The 14,408-nt window shown below is 43.0% G+C and overlaps 1 protein-coding gene across 1 annotated transcript in view; it reads right to left on the bottom strand.

Moving 5' to 3' along the window:
* Positions 1-14,408, bottom strand: part of LOC126484662 (peptidyl-alpha-hydroxyglycine alpha-amidating lyase 2-like) — a 179,069-nt gene that overhangs the window by 84,654 nt on the left and 80,007 nt on the right. The window contains exons 4-5 of the mRNA XM_050108254.1: positions 12,556-12,763; positions 7,457-7,477 (exon numbers count right to left, since the gene is read on the bottom strand). Coding sequence (XP_049964211.1) covers positions 7,457-7,477; positions 12,556-12,763 — 229 coding nt within the window. The remainder of the gene's footprint in view (positions 1-7,456; positions 7,478-12,555; positions 12,764-14,408) is intronic.

The following is a 14,408-nucleotide window of genomic DNA, read 5'->3' as shown; positions in this document are numbered from 1 at the left end:
GTATGTGTTTGTGTTCCAGCATGTGTGATGGAAATGAGTTTGTCCAGTCGTAAGGAAGGTACAGATATTTCCATTTCCAGAGCCACAGCCTTCAGCAGGGTGTATTTCCGATACTTCGCTCATTGTCGAATGCCGTTCAATTGAGACTGCTATCGTAACATTTAATTGTAAGTATAATGATAAAACATATATGTGACTGGTTTTCTAGAATGATTCTGTGTAATCATGGTCTGTGGTGGTAATGATTCACGTTTACTGTTAACGGCAGGAGCCGTCGAAATGCAGAGGCCTGTTGGAGTGTAGGAATGTATGTGAGTTAACTTTGCCGTCGTCTAGACGACCAAATAGCGATGTAATACTTAGTATGGGTTGGGTGGCTTTCGTGATCAAGTGGAAATTTAAGAACATTATGTATGGAGGTGCGTTTGCACTGGACCGTTACTCCCTCCCATGTAAATTGTTCGGTTGACTGCTTGTGCACATTTCGCGGTTTTATTTAGTTGAGTGAAGATCAGTATTGACGTGTGCATCGTGCATGTGGAAGACATATTTGCCTGTTCTCTAGACATGGGTAAGACCTTACTTGGCTTGTAAATTATAGGGATGATTTGGAATCATCACCAATATCGGTATTCGAGAATGGAAATATCAGTTTCCTCTATTTGTTTCTAGTTACTCAGTGGTTTACAGCACAATGCACCTTGCTAACTTTGGGATTTGTAGAGAAATAATTCCCAGTCTGTATCTTGGGAATTATGTTGCGCTAGCGATCGGTAGGATGCTGCCTATTGCTTGATATCAAGAAGTAAAGCGAAAAAGCTATAATATTATAGAGAACCATGCTAAAATATGTGTGTTCTTGTAATCCCCATGTCTGGAGATGTGCTTAGAAAAGCGAGCAAGCAAGGAAGCAGGTTCGGAGCAGAAACAGTAACATGTTTGTGTTGAGGGGAAACGATCCCGAATTTGTAGAAGAGGTCTGAGAGTGACTTTGGTCCGCTGAGGTGATTTTGTACGGTGGAGGTTATGAATTGTATGTTTACTAGATCAACACAGTATGCGGTGATATACTGCTGGGATGGAGACGGGTTTCACGCTCTAATATTCAAGCTCCTGTCCTTGGTGGGAGAGCAGTGTAATTGAGTAAGTGTCTTTCCATATTTGACGATATATATGGGACTTTGCGAGGTTTAGTTGTCATTGTAATATGGTGATCAGTGTAAAATAGTTTATTGCCACTGAATGTCATGTCTGTAGAAAGAAACTAAAGGTTGACGGTGCTTCCCTAAGGCTGAGGAGCATCGTGACATAGCCGGTGTGAGTGTAATCATATGATAATTTTTTCGGGTGCTGTACAGATATAAAAGATAACTGCACTGTTGTGTAAGGTGTTTATGTATTATACTGAAACGTTACTGTGACTTACATACCGTAAAATGTGTATATATTGCATTGTAAAGTTACTATGGTTTATGTTGTGGTATGACTAGAGAGGATAGCAGTGTGTCCTATCATGAGGGACGTATAGATTTAGCACGTTGATAATCGCAAGAGATTTTTTACGTGAAAAATTATGTGCGCTATAGATAGTGAGATTCATTCCAGAAGCACAGACCTGTACATTGATCGATGTCTGACTGTAGCAGCAATCGTAATATTTAATTGTAGTGACACTGGTAAATATCTTCCTGGCTTCCAATATTCTTGTGAGTCTCGTATGTATTTGATGATCTGGAGACAACTTTGTGGGTTTAACTGTCAATGCAATTTAGTGATCTGTGCAAAATACTTTTACCGCTGAAAGTCCCGTCTGCAGAAAGAAAGAAAAGGTGGATAGTGCTTCGATACCAGCGTCTTCAGTAATTCGGCGGGTAAACTATATAAGAGCCAATCATAATGCTCGATTCATTCAAATCTATTGTGCTGGGATATAGAAGTCTCTACATAGCGGTGAGGACATTTGAGTATGTTGAGAGCAGAAAGGGTAGTACATGATGGACTGGGTTATTCACCGTTATTTTGTGAACAGGTTCCGTTAAGGTAAGAATTTTCGTGCATACAAGCTGAGACAGCAAGAAAGTGAGCGTTAACTATTTCTGGGTGGCTATACAATTTCCTCTGTCATCAATGGTAAAGATATGTGCTGTCCAGAGGTGTCTCGCATATGAGACCAGCGTGAGTGTGCTTTGGAGTTCTGTGTCAGTATAACACTGACTGTATACTCGAAAATAGAACCAACTTTCACCTGCATCCAGCTGCGACACGCAGCTGTGATGGTGCGTGCAATCCTGGAGGGTCTGTGCTCCAGTGCAGAGCGTCAGCACCAGTGCCTAGGTGAACATGTATTTCCCGAGGAATTTCTCAGGTGTCAAGTATAAAAGCGGTGCCACCGTGTCATACATGCAGGACCTTAATGGGCGTATGTGTGTGGTTTGACAGCTGATGGCCCCGTCACTTTGTGGGGGCTGCCATTAACATCCTGTGCGGTCTAGTGGACAGGGGTTGGTGGAGGGTGCTTGCGCACGTTGATTGCATGCCTGTTGCATTATTTTTCGAGCAGATCTGTAGGCTGTGTTGTGCATTATTTGGAGAGTTTACGATTTCGTGTTGGCACATCACTGTGCTGCATTATTTAAGAGGAGTTTCCATGTCTGCAGACTATGTATTGTGACCCCAAGCACATCAGGGCGGGTGTTTTGTGTCAGTGTGATAAATATACTCCATCCATAAATAAATTGTTCCAAAATAAATAAAGCACACTCCTTCCTTTCTCCAGCAGCCCAGCATAGGCTGAGGAAGTGGTGGCGGTCGGGTGACTTAGGTTAGTGGAGGTGAGTTTTGTTTCCTGCAATTTTGTTAGGTTAGTAGAGAAACACCAAATAACCATTCTTTACTGCGCCAGTTCCTAGGATGAGGTGGCGGTCGGATAACATAGGTTAGTGGAGGTAGTCCAAGTGTCCCTTCTTTCGCGCCATTTTCCTAGCTTAGTAGAGATATGCGAATTGACTTTTCTTAACTACAAAAATTGAAACTTGGTGCCATTTCCTAGGAAGAGGTGGCGGTCGTGTGACCTGGGTTAGTGGAGGTAGCGAAAGTGAAATATTTCCCCGCAATTTTCTTAGGTTAGTAGAGATAACCGTGTTGTGATGCATTATCATGTTGGAATTTGACTTCCTGCCGTTTTTCTGGGGGAAGGGAGGGGAGGGGGTGTTAGGTTAGTGGATGTAGCCCAACTGACCTATCTTCCACCAAAATCAAACTTCCAGCCAGGGGGGTGTGGCACTTCCGTCATCACAGCCGCCATCTTGAATGGTGTCATGCACTGAGCACTGAGCACTGAGCACGTTAGTACATGTTTGTGAACGTTAGTACATGTTAGTGTACATTAGTACACGTTAGCCCGACAACATAGGTTGGTATGGGGCTGTGGCTGTCGGTTGAGGTTCGTGGTGGAGACTTTAACTATTTCCTTCCAAGTCCAGGTGCCCATGGCACTCACGAAAATTCATCCCAAGTCTACAGTAGCACTCTCTGGTGGTGTCAATATGTACTAGGCCTTGTGGTGAATACACTGTTTGCCGCCATCTTGGATAACGGTACTTGTGTCATCACCTGACGTCATGGCCGCCATCTTGGACCACTGCTCCCTCTGGTGGTGGCACTGTGTACTAGGTCAGTTTCAGTGCAGACCTCATGGCAAACACACTGTTTCCCGCCATCTTACATCACAGATGAGAGTGCCCTCTGGTAGTGGTTCTGTGTACTAAGTCAGTTGGTGTCCAGACCTCGTGGTGAACTCACTTGGATGGCTGTGCTGCATGAAATTGTTTAAATAATGACTGGTGCATGCAAAATAAAGATTTATGCCCAGCACTGGTGGAGTCATTTTCCCACGAATCCTTAGGAGGAGGTGGCAGTCGGGTGACTGAGGTTAGTCCAAGTGTCCTTTGTTTCACGCCATTTTCATGGATTACTAGAGGAATGAGAACTGACCTTTCTTTACAGCCAAAATTCAAACCTGGCGCCAGTTCATAGGAAGAAGTGGTGGTCGGATGACTTAGGTTAGTGGAGGTAGCCCAGGTGACCTATCTTCCCGCGATTTTCTTAGGTTAGTAGAGATAACCAAGGTGTGATGCATTATCCTGTTGCAATTTGAACTTTGCGCCATTTTTCTGGGGGAGGGGGGCGTGGAACTTTCCTAGCAAAAGCCGCCATCTTGAATAACGGTTCTTGCGTTATCAGCTGACGTCATGCTCGCCATCTTTGATGACGTCATGCGCTGTTGCCAAGTCCACACGCCGCCATCTTGGATGACGTCATCGCCGCCATCTTGGATATCGGTATGTTGTGCGAGTATCCCCCCTGTACCAATACTCCTGTGGCTGCACGAAAAGAATTATTCAACATGGTGGCTTTGCTGTCAGAGTTCCTCCGGGCCATAATCCGTAGGTAGCGGTCATTCACTGCAGCAGTATCCCTTGGGCGGCCTGAGCGAGGCATGTCATCGACAGTTCCCCTCTCTCTGTATCTCCTCCATGTCCGAACAACATCGCTTTGGTTCACTCCAAGACGCCTGGACACTTCCCTTGCTTAGAGCCTTTCCTGACACAACGTAACAATGCCGACGTGATCGAACAGCGGTATTGACCGTCTAGGCATGGTTGAACAACAGACAACACGAGCCTTATACCTCCTTCCTGGTGGAATGACTGGAACTGATTGGCTGTCGGACCTTCTCCATCTAATAGACGCTGCTCATGCATTGTTATTTACATCTTTGGCCGTGTTTAGTGACATCTCTGAACAGTCAAAGGAACTGTGTCTGTGATACAATAAACACAGTCTACGTCTATCTTCAGGAGTTCTGGGAACTGAGACGATGCAATACTTTTTTTGGTGCTCTTCATGGATATGCAGCCAGTTTTCATCGTTCGCGACGTTCCAACTGGCCACCATCTTCACGTGAGATTGCATGGGCACAATCACACCGGAACTGAGGTAACAAAAGATACGGCAGCTCCTTTATACCCCCGGAACAGGCCGCTGCGTGTATGCACGAGGAGCACAATAACTGCCCTCTACGAAGCGAAGAATTGCAGGGCTGCCGGCGGTAGAAATTAACAATAGCGGTGAACAATAGCAACAAGATGCAGCAGGACGAAAACCAGATAGTTATTGATTCAGGATTGCACATCTTTCTTAAAGCAAAACCTTTATTTGTATTAATAATGTCATCAGATGATCATATCTCGATGGATTCCTTAAGTACACAATCCCAGTAACGGGGAGCCGGAGCAACAACCTGCTTCTCTTTAAATGACACATTATGCCCTTCATTGAGACAATGTTCAGCGGTGGCAGATTTTTCACGCTGAAGCAAACGTGTGTGACGTTGGTACTCCATACAGCGGTCATGAACTGTGCGAATAATTTCTCCAGTATAAGCCTTTCCGCAAGGGCATGGAATTTTATATACTCCATTCTTCCTCGATCCCAAATCGTCATTAACTGATCCAAGAAGAGCTCTAGTTTTGGCCAAAGGCAAGAGGACCCCCTTACTATCGTATTTCCCGAGGATTGTTGAAATTTTCGAAGAATTACTCCCCGCAAAGATAAAAAAGTATTGATTTACAAGTGTCCTTTGTTGGTTCACCTGGTGGTCCAAATTCGAAAGCACAAACAATGTGATTCCCAGTATATCCATTTTGCCTGTAAACAACCTTAAGGTAATCCAGTTTGTGTGTCAAATGATCAGAACTGAAATAGCATAAACGTATTTGATCAGTGTACGTAAATCTCCCATGCGTTGATGCGGTGGATAACAACTAGTTGTGGAGATAACGGTCCGTATACATAGGTTTACTGTATACACTGTGTACGAAAGTCCCATTTTTTGTGTGTGTGTGATAAAAACATCCAAAAAAGGTAATTTGTCGTCTTTTTCAATTTCCATCGAAACTTTGATGCGTGGATAAACGCAGTTAAAATGATCCAAAAGTCGAATACGAACCGTTACCTCCATGCTACTACTTGTCATCCACCACATCAACACATGGGTATTCTACGTACACTAGGCAAGAGAACCTACACTATTTCGGGTTCTGATATTTGACGCGGGGGCTGGATTGTCTTAAGGTCGTTTTCAGGCCAAAATGGGTGTACTGATCATCACATTGTTCATGCTTTCCAATTTGGACCATCATCTGAATCAGTTGCTTTTTAGCCTTTGCGGGGTATATTCTTTGAAAATTTCAAGAATCCTTGGAAAATACGATATTAAAAGGGCGCTTTTGCCTTTGGTAAAAACTAGAGCTTTTCCTGGATCTGTTAAAGACGATTCGAGATTCAAGAAGGCTGGAGTATAAAAAACTCCCTGCCATTGCGGGAAGGCTTATATTGGACAGACTGTCTGCACGGTTTATGACCGATGTATGGAGCGTCAACATGTTTGCCCCGTCCTGAAAAATCTACCGCCGCTGAACATTATCTCAATACAGTCGTTAAAAAGACGCAAATTATTGCAGCGGCCTGCTCCCGGTGTAGAGGAGCCACCGTATCTGATGTTACGTCAGTCCCGGCGTGATGGTGCACCTTCAGTTTCACCTGAAGATGGTGGGCAGTTGGACCGTCGAAATATCGCATCGTCAGGACGATGAAATAGGGCTACACACACTTGAAGAGCATCAACATTAAAGGACGCTGTGACACGTATGCAGTTCTATTAACTGTCATTAATAACTGTCAGTGACAAGTATCAAATGGTTAAGGTTACAGTGAAGATGCTACTCAGCACAGCGTAAAAGATTCATTAAAAAGTTATAACCCAAAGACAAGGCGAAATAGTAAGAAATATTTTGGTAGAAAAGCAAACAAATTTTCGCGCAGGAAGAAATCTAGACGTACATAATATATTTACAACCAGCGAAATAGCTGGGAAACATCAAAGAATATTAGAAAGAAAAATTTATGTATACATAAAAGAGTTTTATAAAGTTAACTATCGAAAACTGTATACCATTCTGTAGGAGAAGACATTACCATTACATCTGATTAAAGAATGAGACGGATTTACTTAGATATATAGATCAGTACTGTGTGAAAGGTGGATTATAAGAAAAAAACGCGTATCTAGGTGTACGACAAGTATGCAGCACGTCCACCATACATATTAATTTTGTAATAGACGCTGTTTTGGGACATTAACTACAGCAGATTAATAACTACACACAGGGCACGAAATAATAAATATGTAGTTACAGTTGTGCTACTCGCTGGCTGGAAAGAGTCCTTACAGAAATCATCTCATGAACTCTGCCCGATACCTGTGAGGCATGACCTTGCTATTTCGACCAAGAATAAAATCATCTTACTCATAAAACCTATTACATGTAGCACAGTAACAGAAAAAAATTAATAGTAACAGTAAACTTATTCTACACACTAGAATACACCTTACCATTTCCAGTAGAAGCGAAAACTGTGAACAAAGTAGCAAGAGTTAATTACTTTAATGGTAAGCTTAAATAAAAAAAGTAAGAATAGAATTGTGCAAAATCTTGGCGAATTCTATTCTAGAGTATGTAAGTGGCATACGACTTTAAGGAAAGAGAAAGACAGTAGATTAAATGCAGCAGAAGTCATGTTTTCAGACAGACACTTGGCTGTACGAGAAAAGGCAGGAAAATAAATGTAGAAATAAGGACAGAGTTGCAAAGAATGAGACATCAGTACGCCTTGCTAGTTCCTAAAAAGAAATGGTTGTCTGCTCCAAGAGACAAATGACAGTGGAATGACCATAGGAAAGATGGGAAGACCAAAAGCATAAAAAAAAGTCGCAACAGGCCTATATTCTAATGCCCACAGACAGAAGAAGAATCTTTATCGGACGGTTGACTAGTGAAGAAACATACTTTAAATGTTACCTGGCGACTGTAAGCGTGATAGTACGATAACAACTATACATCTGGTTTACGTATTTGATAATAAATGGACTGACAAGGCAACTAATACTGCGCAAAATCAGCGATGAAAGAAATATTTGGAAAACACCGACAAGAAGAAGGCACATGATAATAGAACATGTTTTAAGGCATCAGGGAGTGATTTCCATGGTGCTAGAGGCAGCCTTAGAGAGCAAAAGTGAAGGGGACGATACAGGTTGAATGCATCGAACACCAGTCGTGGTAGCTGGCTGTATGACTCTGAGATGATGAGGATGGCTCAAGAGAGGAAGACGTTGCAGGCCGCAGCAGACCATTCAGAAGATGTGGGAAAAAAGCAAAGCTTTAGATGGAATCTAACTGTAATTAAACAAGCAAAGACTTAAGGTGTAGCTTTGGAAGAGACCTTTCCTGAATTATTATTACGTATTAACTCTCAACAATTTTATCCGAAAAAAGATTTAAGAAGAGGAAGAAGAAGAAGAAAAAGAAGAGAAAGAAGAAGGGATTATGGAGATGAGCTGTAAAAGTAAAATAAGTTACTGTGATTATAAAATTGCAAGTGGTCACACTCCTCCTGACGTCATTTTATATATTAATCCCAAATGTAACCAGAGCAGGTACTTTTCGTGAGCGACTGCACGCAGAAACGTGAAATGTTCGAGACTGGAACGTAGAGAAACCAGTATGGAAATTTTGCCTGTGCAGGTCAATATTAATTTATTTTTCCGTCGCGAGTAGTTGTTTCAGCATATTATGTGTTACTTTTAGTGGATTTGCTGTTTATATACCTGTTTGTTAATTTTTGAAAGGATAACAATTTTTAAAGGAAGTAAAGACTAACAACAATTTTTAAAAGTGGGAATGACAGTTTTTAATTAATAAATTGTAGTTCATATTTGAACAAGTATCTAAAGGCTCACGCTAATTAGGAAGGTAAGATATGCAGGTCTTGTGACTGTTTCTACAGTTTTTGTTAATGAAAATTAGGCCAATGAAATATTTTTGAGAATAAGACAATTAAATATTTGTAGTTACCCTACATAAACTAACTACTGTGCTGGAGTGACAATGTAGCAGGATATACTTTTCTACATGTCAGCTGCAACAACAAAACGTTTATTACTTGCACTCTCTCACACACAAAACAGAAGTTACGAGAGGTATTATGAAGAATCACAAATATCTACTGCAGGCAGTGGTAACCAGAATAGAGTGAGCATCAAATCATGCTTCAGACAAGGCTGCAGTTTATCACCAACGTTTTGTAATATCTACATAAATAAAATCCTTTTGGAATGGACAAATGCAATACTATTTTACTCTCTTAATCTTAAAATCCAGCCGCGCGGGATTAGCCGAGCGGTCTCGGGCGCTGTAGTCATGGACTGTGCTGCTGGTCCCGGCGGAGGTTCGAGTCCTCCCTCGGGCATCGATGTGCGTGTTCGTCCTTAGGATAATTTAGGTTAAGTAGTGTGTAAGCTTAGGGACTGATGACCTTAGCAGTTAAGTCCCATAAGATTTCACACCATTTGAACATTTGAATTTAAAATCCAGACTATATAGTGACATTGCAATCAGCAGGTGCCGAGCAAGTATTGCTAACAGTGAGAATAATTTGCAAAGAGCAGCATATTAACTGCAAAGATTCTCTGCTTTAATCAGCTCGCAGGACAAAACAAACGCGGAGGCGTTTATTGTATGATAAAAAGAAAATTAGGTCGAAAACTGTGATAAATGGGAAAATAGCAGCGGGAGTAAGAAATTTTAAATATTGGAATACTACATAGTATCACATGAAGACAAAACTGATTTTCGGCATAAGGCAGAGAAATTTAGCTTAATGAACGGTGCTATGAGACGAACCTTACAAAGAAAAGTAAGAAAAGTGATACTTCTGAAATTTTACAAAACAGTATCACTCTCAGTTTTGACGTAAGGGAGTGAAACTTTGATAGAAACGAAAAGGGCACACTAAGAATCTAGAGTGCATAAATGAGGTTTCTCAGGCAGTAGCGGGATACGCAACAAAAGATCGAAACAGAAATACAAAAAATTAGAGGAGGATTAAGATTAATGTCTATCAATGAAAGAAATTGAGGAATACAGAAGGAAATGGAAAGAGCACATCAGTAGGATGGGGAGTGACAGACTACCAAAAATGCTAGGCAAATACAAAGCAAGAGGATGAAGAAACAAATGGAGTCACAAAACTAGATGGAAAGACTCGGATTAACAAGCAAAACCTAGTACAGGCAGGAGATGATGATGAAATTCTATATTTAAATTTCGCGCCACTCGAATATAAATACGCCAGAAAACATCAGCAGTAATAGTAACATTTGACCCGTTCATATAGACTGTGGTACGCGTTTCATCTAGAGACAGTACTACATCTGAGTACTTTGCAAAATCCACTGAGCCAAATGTGTTTCAAAATCGAGCAACTACTTGTAAAAACAAACAGAGATATCGAAAACTAGAAGTTGCTGTAGCCACCGACTCAGAGTGACCACTCTCATAACCGGCGGCTCCACACGCACTCAGCAGGCAGCGGGCCGAAGGTATTCCCTCCTCCACCACGTCATGTCACGTGGCGCGATCTCGTGGTCTCCAAGCGGCATAAAGCTGCCGCACACTGACACCAAGACTGTGCCGTATTCATTCCTGCACGCTTAATAACTACATGACAGTTATCGTTCTGTTGACAACCTACGCTGCGAGCTAGGACTCTGTTTGAAGTTTGTCTCAAACTGAATTTCTCGTAGCAATAAGACGGACTTGGGCCGTACATAGGACCCATTCTCTGTGAAACTCCAGTCAACCAGGAACTGTTGCTGTCTACCGAAATCGTAACCCAAGCAGAGCTTGTAACTTAAAATAATACACTACTGGCCATTAAAATTGCTACTCCAAAAAGAAATGCAGCTGATTAACGGGTATTCATTCTACAAATATGTTATACTAGAACTGACATGTGATTACATTTTCACTCAATTTGGTTGCATAGATCCTGAGAAATCAGTACCCAGAACAACCACCTCTGGCCGTAATAACGGCCTTTATACGCCTGGGCATTGAGTCAAACAGAGCTTGGATGGCGTGTACAGGTACAGTTGCCCATGCAGCTTCAACACGATACCACAGTTCATCAAGAGTAGTGACTGGGGTATTGTGACGAGCCAGTTGCTCGGCCACCATAGACCAGACGTTTTCAATTGGTGGGAGAACTGGAGAATGTCCCGGCCAGGGCAGCAGTCGAACGTTTTCTGTATCCAGAAAGGCCCGCACAGGACCTGCAACATGCGATCGTGCATTATCCTGCAGAAACGTAGGGTTTCGCAGGGATCGAATGAAGGGTAGAGCTACGGGTCGTAATACATCTGAAATTTAACGTCCACTGTTCAAAGTGCCGTCAGTGCGACCAAGAGGTGACCGAGACGTGTAACCAATGGCACCCCATACAATCACGCAGGGTGATAACGCCATTATGGCGATTATGAATACACGCTTCCAATGTGCGTTCACTGCGATGTCGCCAAACAGGGGTGTGATCATCACGATGCTGTAAACAGAACCTGGATTCATCCGAAAAAATGACGTTTTGCCATTCGTGCATCCAGGTTCGTCGCTGAGTATACCACCGCAGGCGCTCCTGTCTGTGATGCAGCGTCAAGGGTAACCGCAGCCATGGTCTCCGAGCTGATAGTCCATGCTGCTGCAAACGTCGTCGAACTGTTCGTGCAGATGGTTGTTGTCTTGCGAACGTCCCAATCTGTTGACTCAAGGATCGAGACGTGGCTGCACGATCCGTTACAGCCATGAGGATAAGATGCCTGTCATCTCGACTGCTACTGATACGAGGCCGCTGGGATCCAGCACGGCGTTCCCTCCTGAATCCATCGATTCCATATTCTGCGAACAGTCATTGGATCTCGACCAACGCGAGCAGCAATGTCGCGACACGATAAACTGCAATCGCGATAGGCTACAATCCGACCTTTATCAAAGTCGGAATCGTGATGGTACGCATTGCTCCTCCTTACACGAGGCATCACAACAACGTTTCACCATGCAACACCGGTCAACGGCACTTTGTGCATGAGAAATCGGTTGGAGACTTTCCTCATGTCAGCACGTCGTAGGTGTCGCCACCGGCGCCAACCTTGTGTGAATGGTCTGAAAAGCTAATCATTTGCATATCACAGCAACTTCTTCCTGTCGGTTAAAGTTCGCGTCTGTAGCACGTGATATTCGTGGTGTAGCAATTATAATGGCCAGTAGTGTAGAACAGAAACACAGTTCCAACATGTGTCACAGTCGTTACCTGCATGTAGAAATTTGACCAGTACTTGTTGTTCCTGTTTGTAGAAATGGTTACAAGTGTTAAAGAGCTGTTATGTTGAGACGGAATTTGCAGAGAGGCAAACAAATAGCAAATCCACTCGATATGTTACATATTGAAATCTGTAATGGTCAAGGAACAATACATCAGTATCGTATTACACAAGTACATGGCACATTGCCAATACTAGTTTCTCCAGTGTTCCTCTTTTGCAGGCAGATAAGTGTAAGGCTATAATGTCCCAAAAGATGATATTATATGGAGAATTACCATCGAAGCGAGGCAGCTGGTTAAGATAGCGGCCCTGCGAGTTGATCACCACGATGCGCGAATTGCAGTAGCCGTCCGCGATAAAGACCTCAGCCGAGGGCTCCGGTGCCACCGCCACGGCTGTGGGCTGGCACAGGTGGTAGTGACCCACCCCGGGCTCGAACCGAGTACCAACCTCTATGATCGGTTCCGGGGAGCCCGGTGCGAACTGCAATAAAACATTTGTACATACTCACACACGCACACACACACACACACACACACACACACACACACACACACAGAAAATTGTACATACTCACACACGCACACACACACACACACACACATACACACACACACACACACACACACACACACACACACACAATACGATCTATTATTACAATGGTTTCCATATCTACATCTACATCTACATGATTACTCTGCAATTCACATTTAAGTGCTTGGCAGAGGGTTCATCGAACCACAATCATACTATCTCCCTACCATTCCACTCCTGAACAGCGCGCGGGAAAAACGAACACCTAAGCCTTTCTGTTCGAGCTCTGATTTCTCTTATATTATTTTGATGATCATTCCTACCTATGTAGGTTGGGGTCAACAAAATATTTTCGCACTCGGAAGAGAAAGTTGGTGAGTGAAATTTCGTAAACAGATCTCGCCGCGACGAAAAACGCCTTTGCTTCAATGACTTCCATCCCAACTCGCGTATCATATCTACCACACTCTCTCCCCTATTACGTGATAATACAAAACGAGCTGCCCTTTTTTGCACCTTTTCGATGTCCTCCGTCAATCCCACCTGGTAAGGATCCCACACCGCGCAATAATATTCTAACAGAGGACGAACAAGTGTAATGTAAGCTGTCTCTTTAGTGGACTTGTTGCATCTTCTAAGTGTCCTGCCAATGAAACGCAACCTTTAGCTCTCCTTCCCCACAATATTATCAATGTGGTCTTTCCAACTGAAGTTGTTCGTAATTTTTACACCCAGGTACTTGTTGAATTGACAGCCTTGAGAATTGTACTATTTATCGAGTAATCGAATTCCAACGGATTTCTTTTGGAACTCATGTGGATGACCTCGCACTTTTCGTTATTTAGCGTCAACTGCCACCTGCCACACCATACAGCAATCTTTTCTAAATCGCTTTGCAACTGCTACTGGTCTTCGGATGACCTTACTAGACGGTAAATTACAGCATCATCTGCGAACAACCTAAGAGAACTGCTCAGACTGTCACCCAGGTCATTTATATAGATCAGGAACAGCAGAGGTCCCGGGACGCTTCCCTGGGGAACACCGATATCACTTCAGTATTACTCGATGATTTGGCGTCTATTACTACGAACTGCACCCTTCCTGACAGGAAATCACGAGTCCAGTCGCACAACTGAGACGATACCCCATAGGCCCGCAGCTTGATTAGAAGTCGCTTGTGAGGAACGGTGTCAAAAGCTTTCCGGAAATCTAGAAATACGGAATCAAATTGAGATCCCCTGTCGATAGAGGCCATTACTTCGTGCGAATAAAGAGCTAGCTGCGTTTCACAAGAACGATGTTTTCTGAAACCATGCTGATTACGTATCAATAGATCGTTCCCTTCGTGGTGATTCATAATGTTTGAATACAGTATATGGTCCAAAACCCTGCTGCAAACCGACGTCAATGATATAAGTCTGTAGTTCGATGGATTATCCTGCTACCCTTCTTAAGCACTGGTGCGACCTGCGCAATTTTCCAATCTGTAGGTACAGATCTATCGGTGAGCGAGTGGTTGTATATGTTTGCTAAGTAGGGAGCTATTGTATCAGCGTAATCTGAAAGGAACCTAATCGGTATACAATCT

The sequence above is a fragment of the Schistocerca serialis genome, chromosome 6 (genome assembly GCF_023864345.2).
Source record: "Schistocerca serialis cubense isolate TAMUIC-IGC-003099 chromosome 6, iqSchSeri2.2, whole genome shotgun sequence".
Taxonomy (NCBI): domain Eukaryota; kingdom Metazoa; phylum Arthropoda; class Insecta; order Orthoptera; family Acrididae; genus Schistocerca; species Schistocerca serialis.
This window is presented reverse-complemented; position numbering and strand designations above follow the sequence as displayed.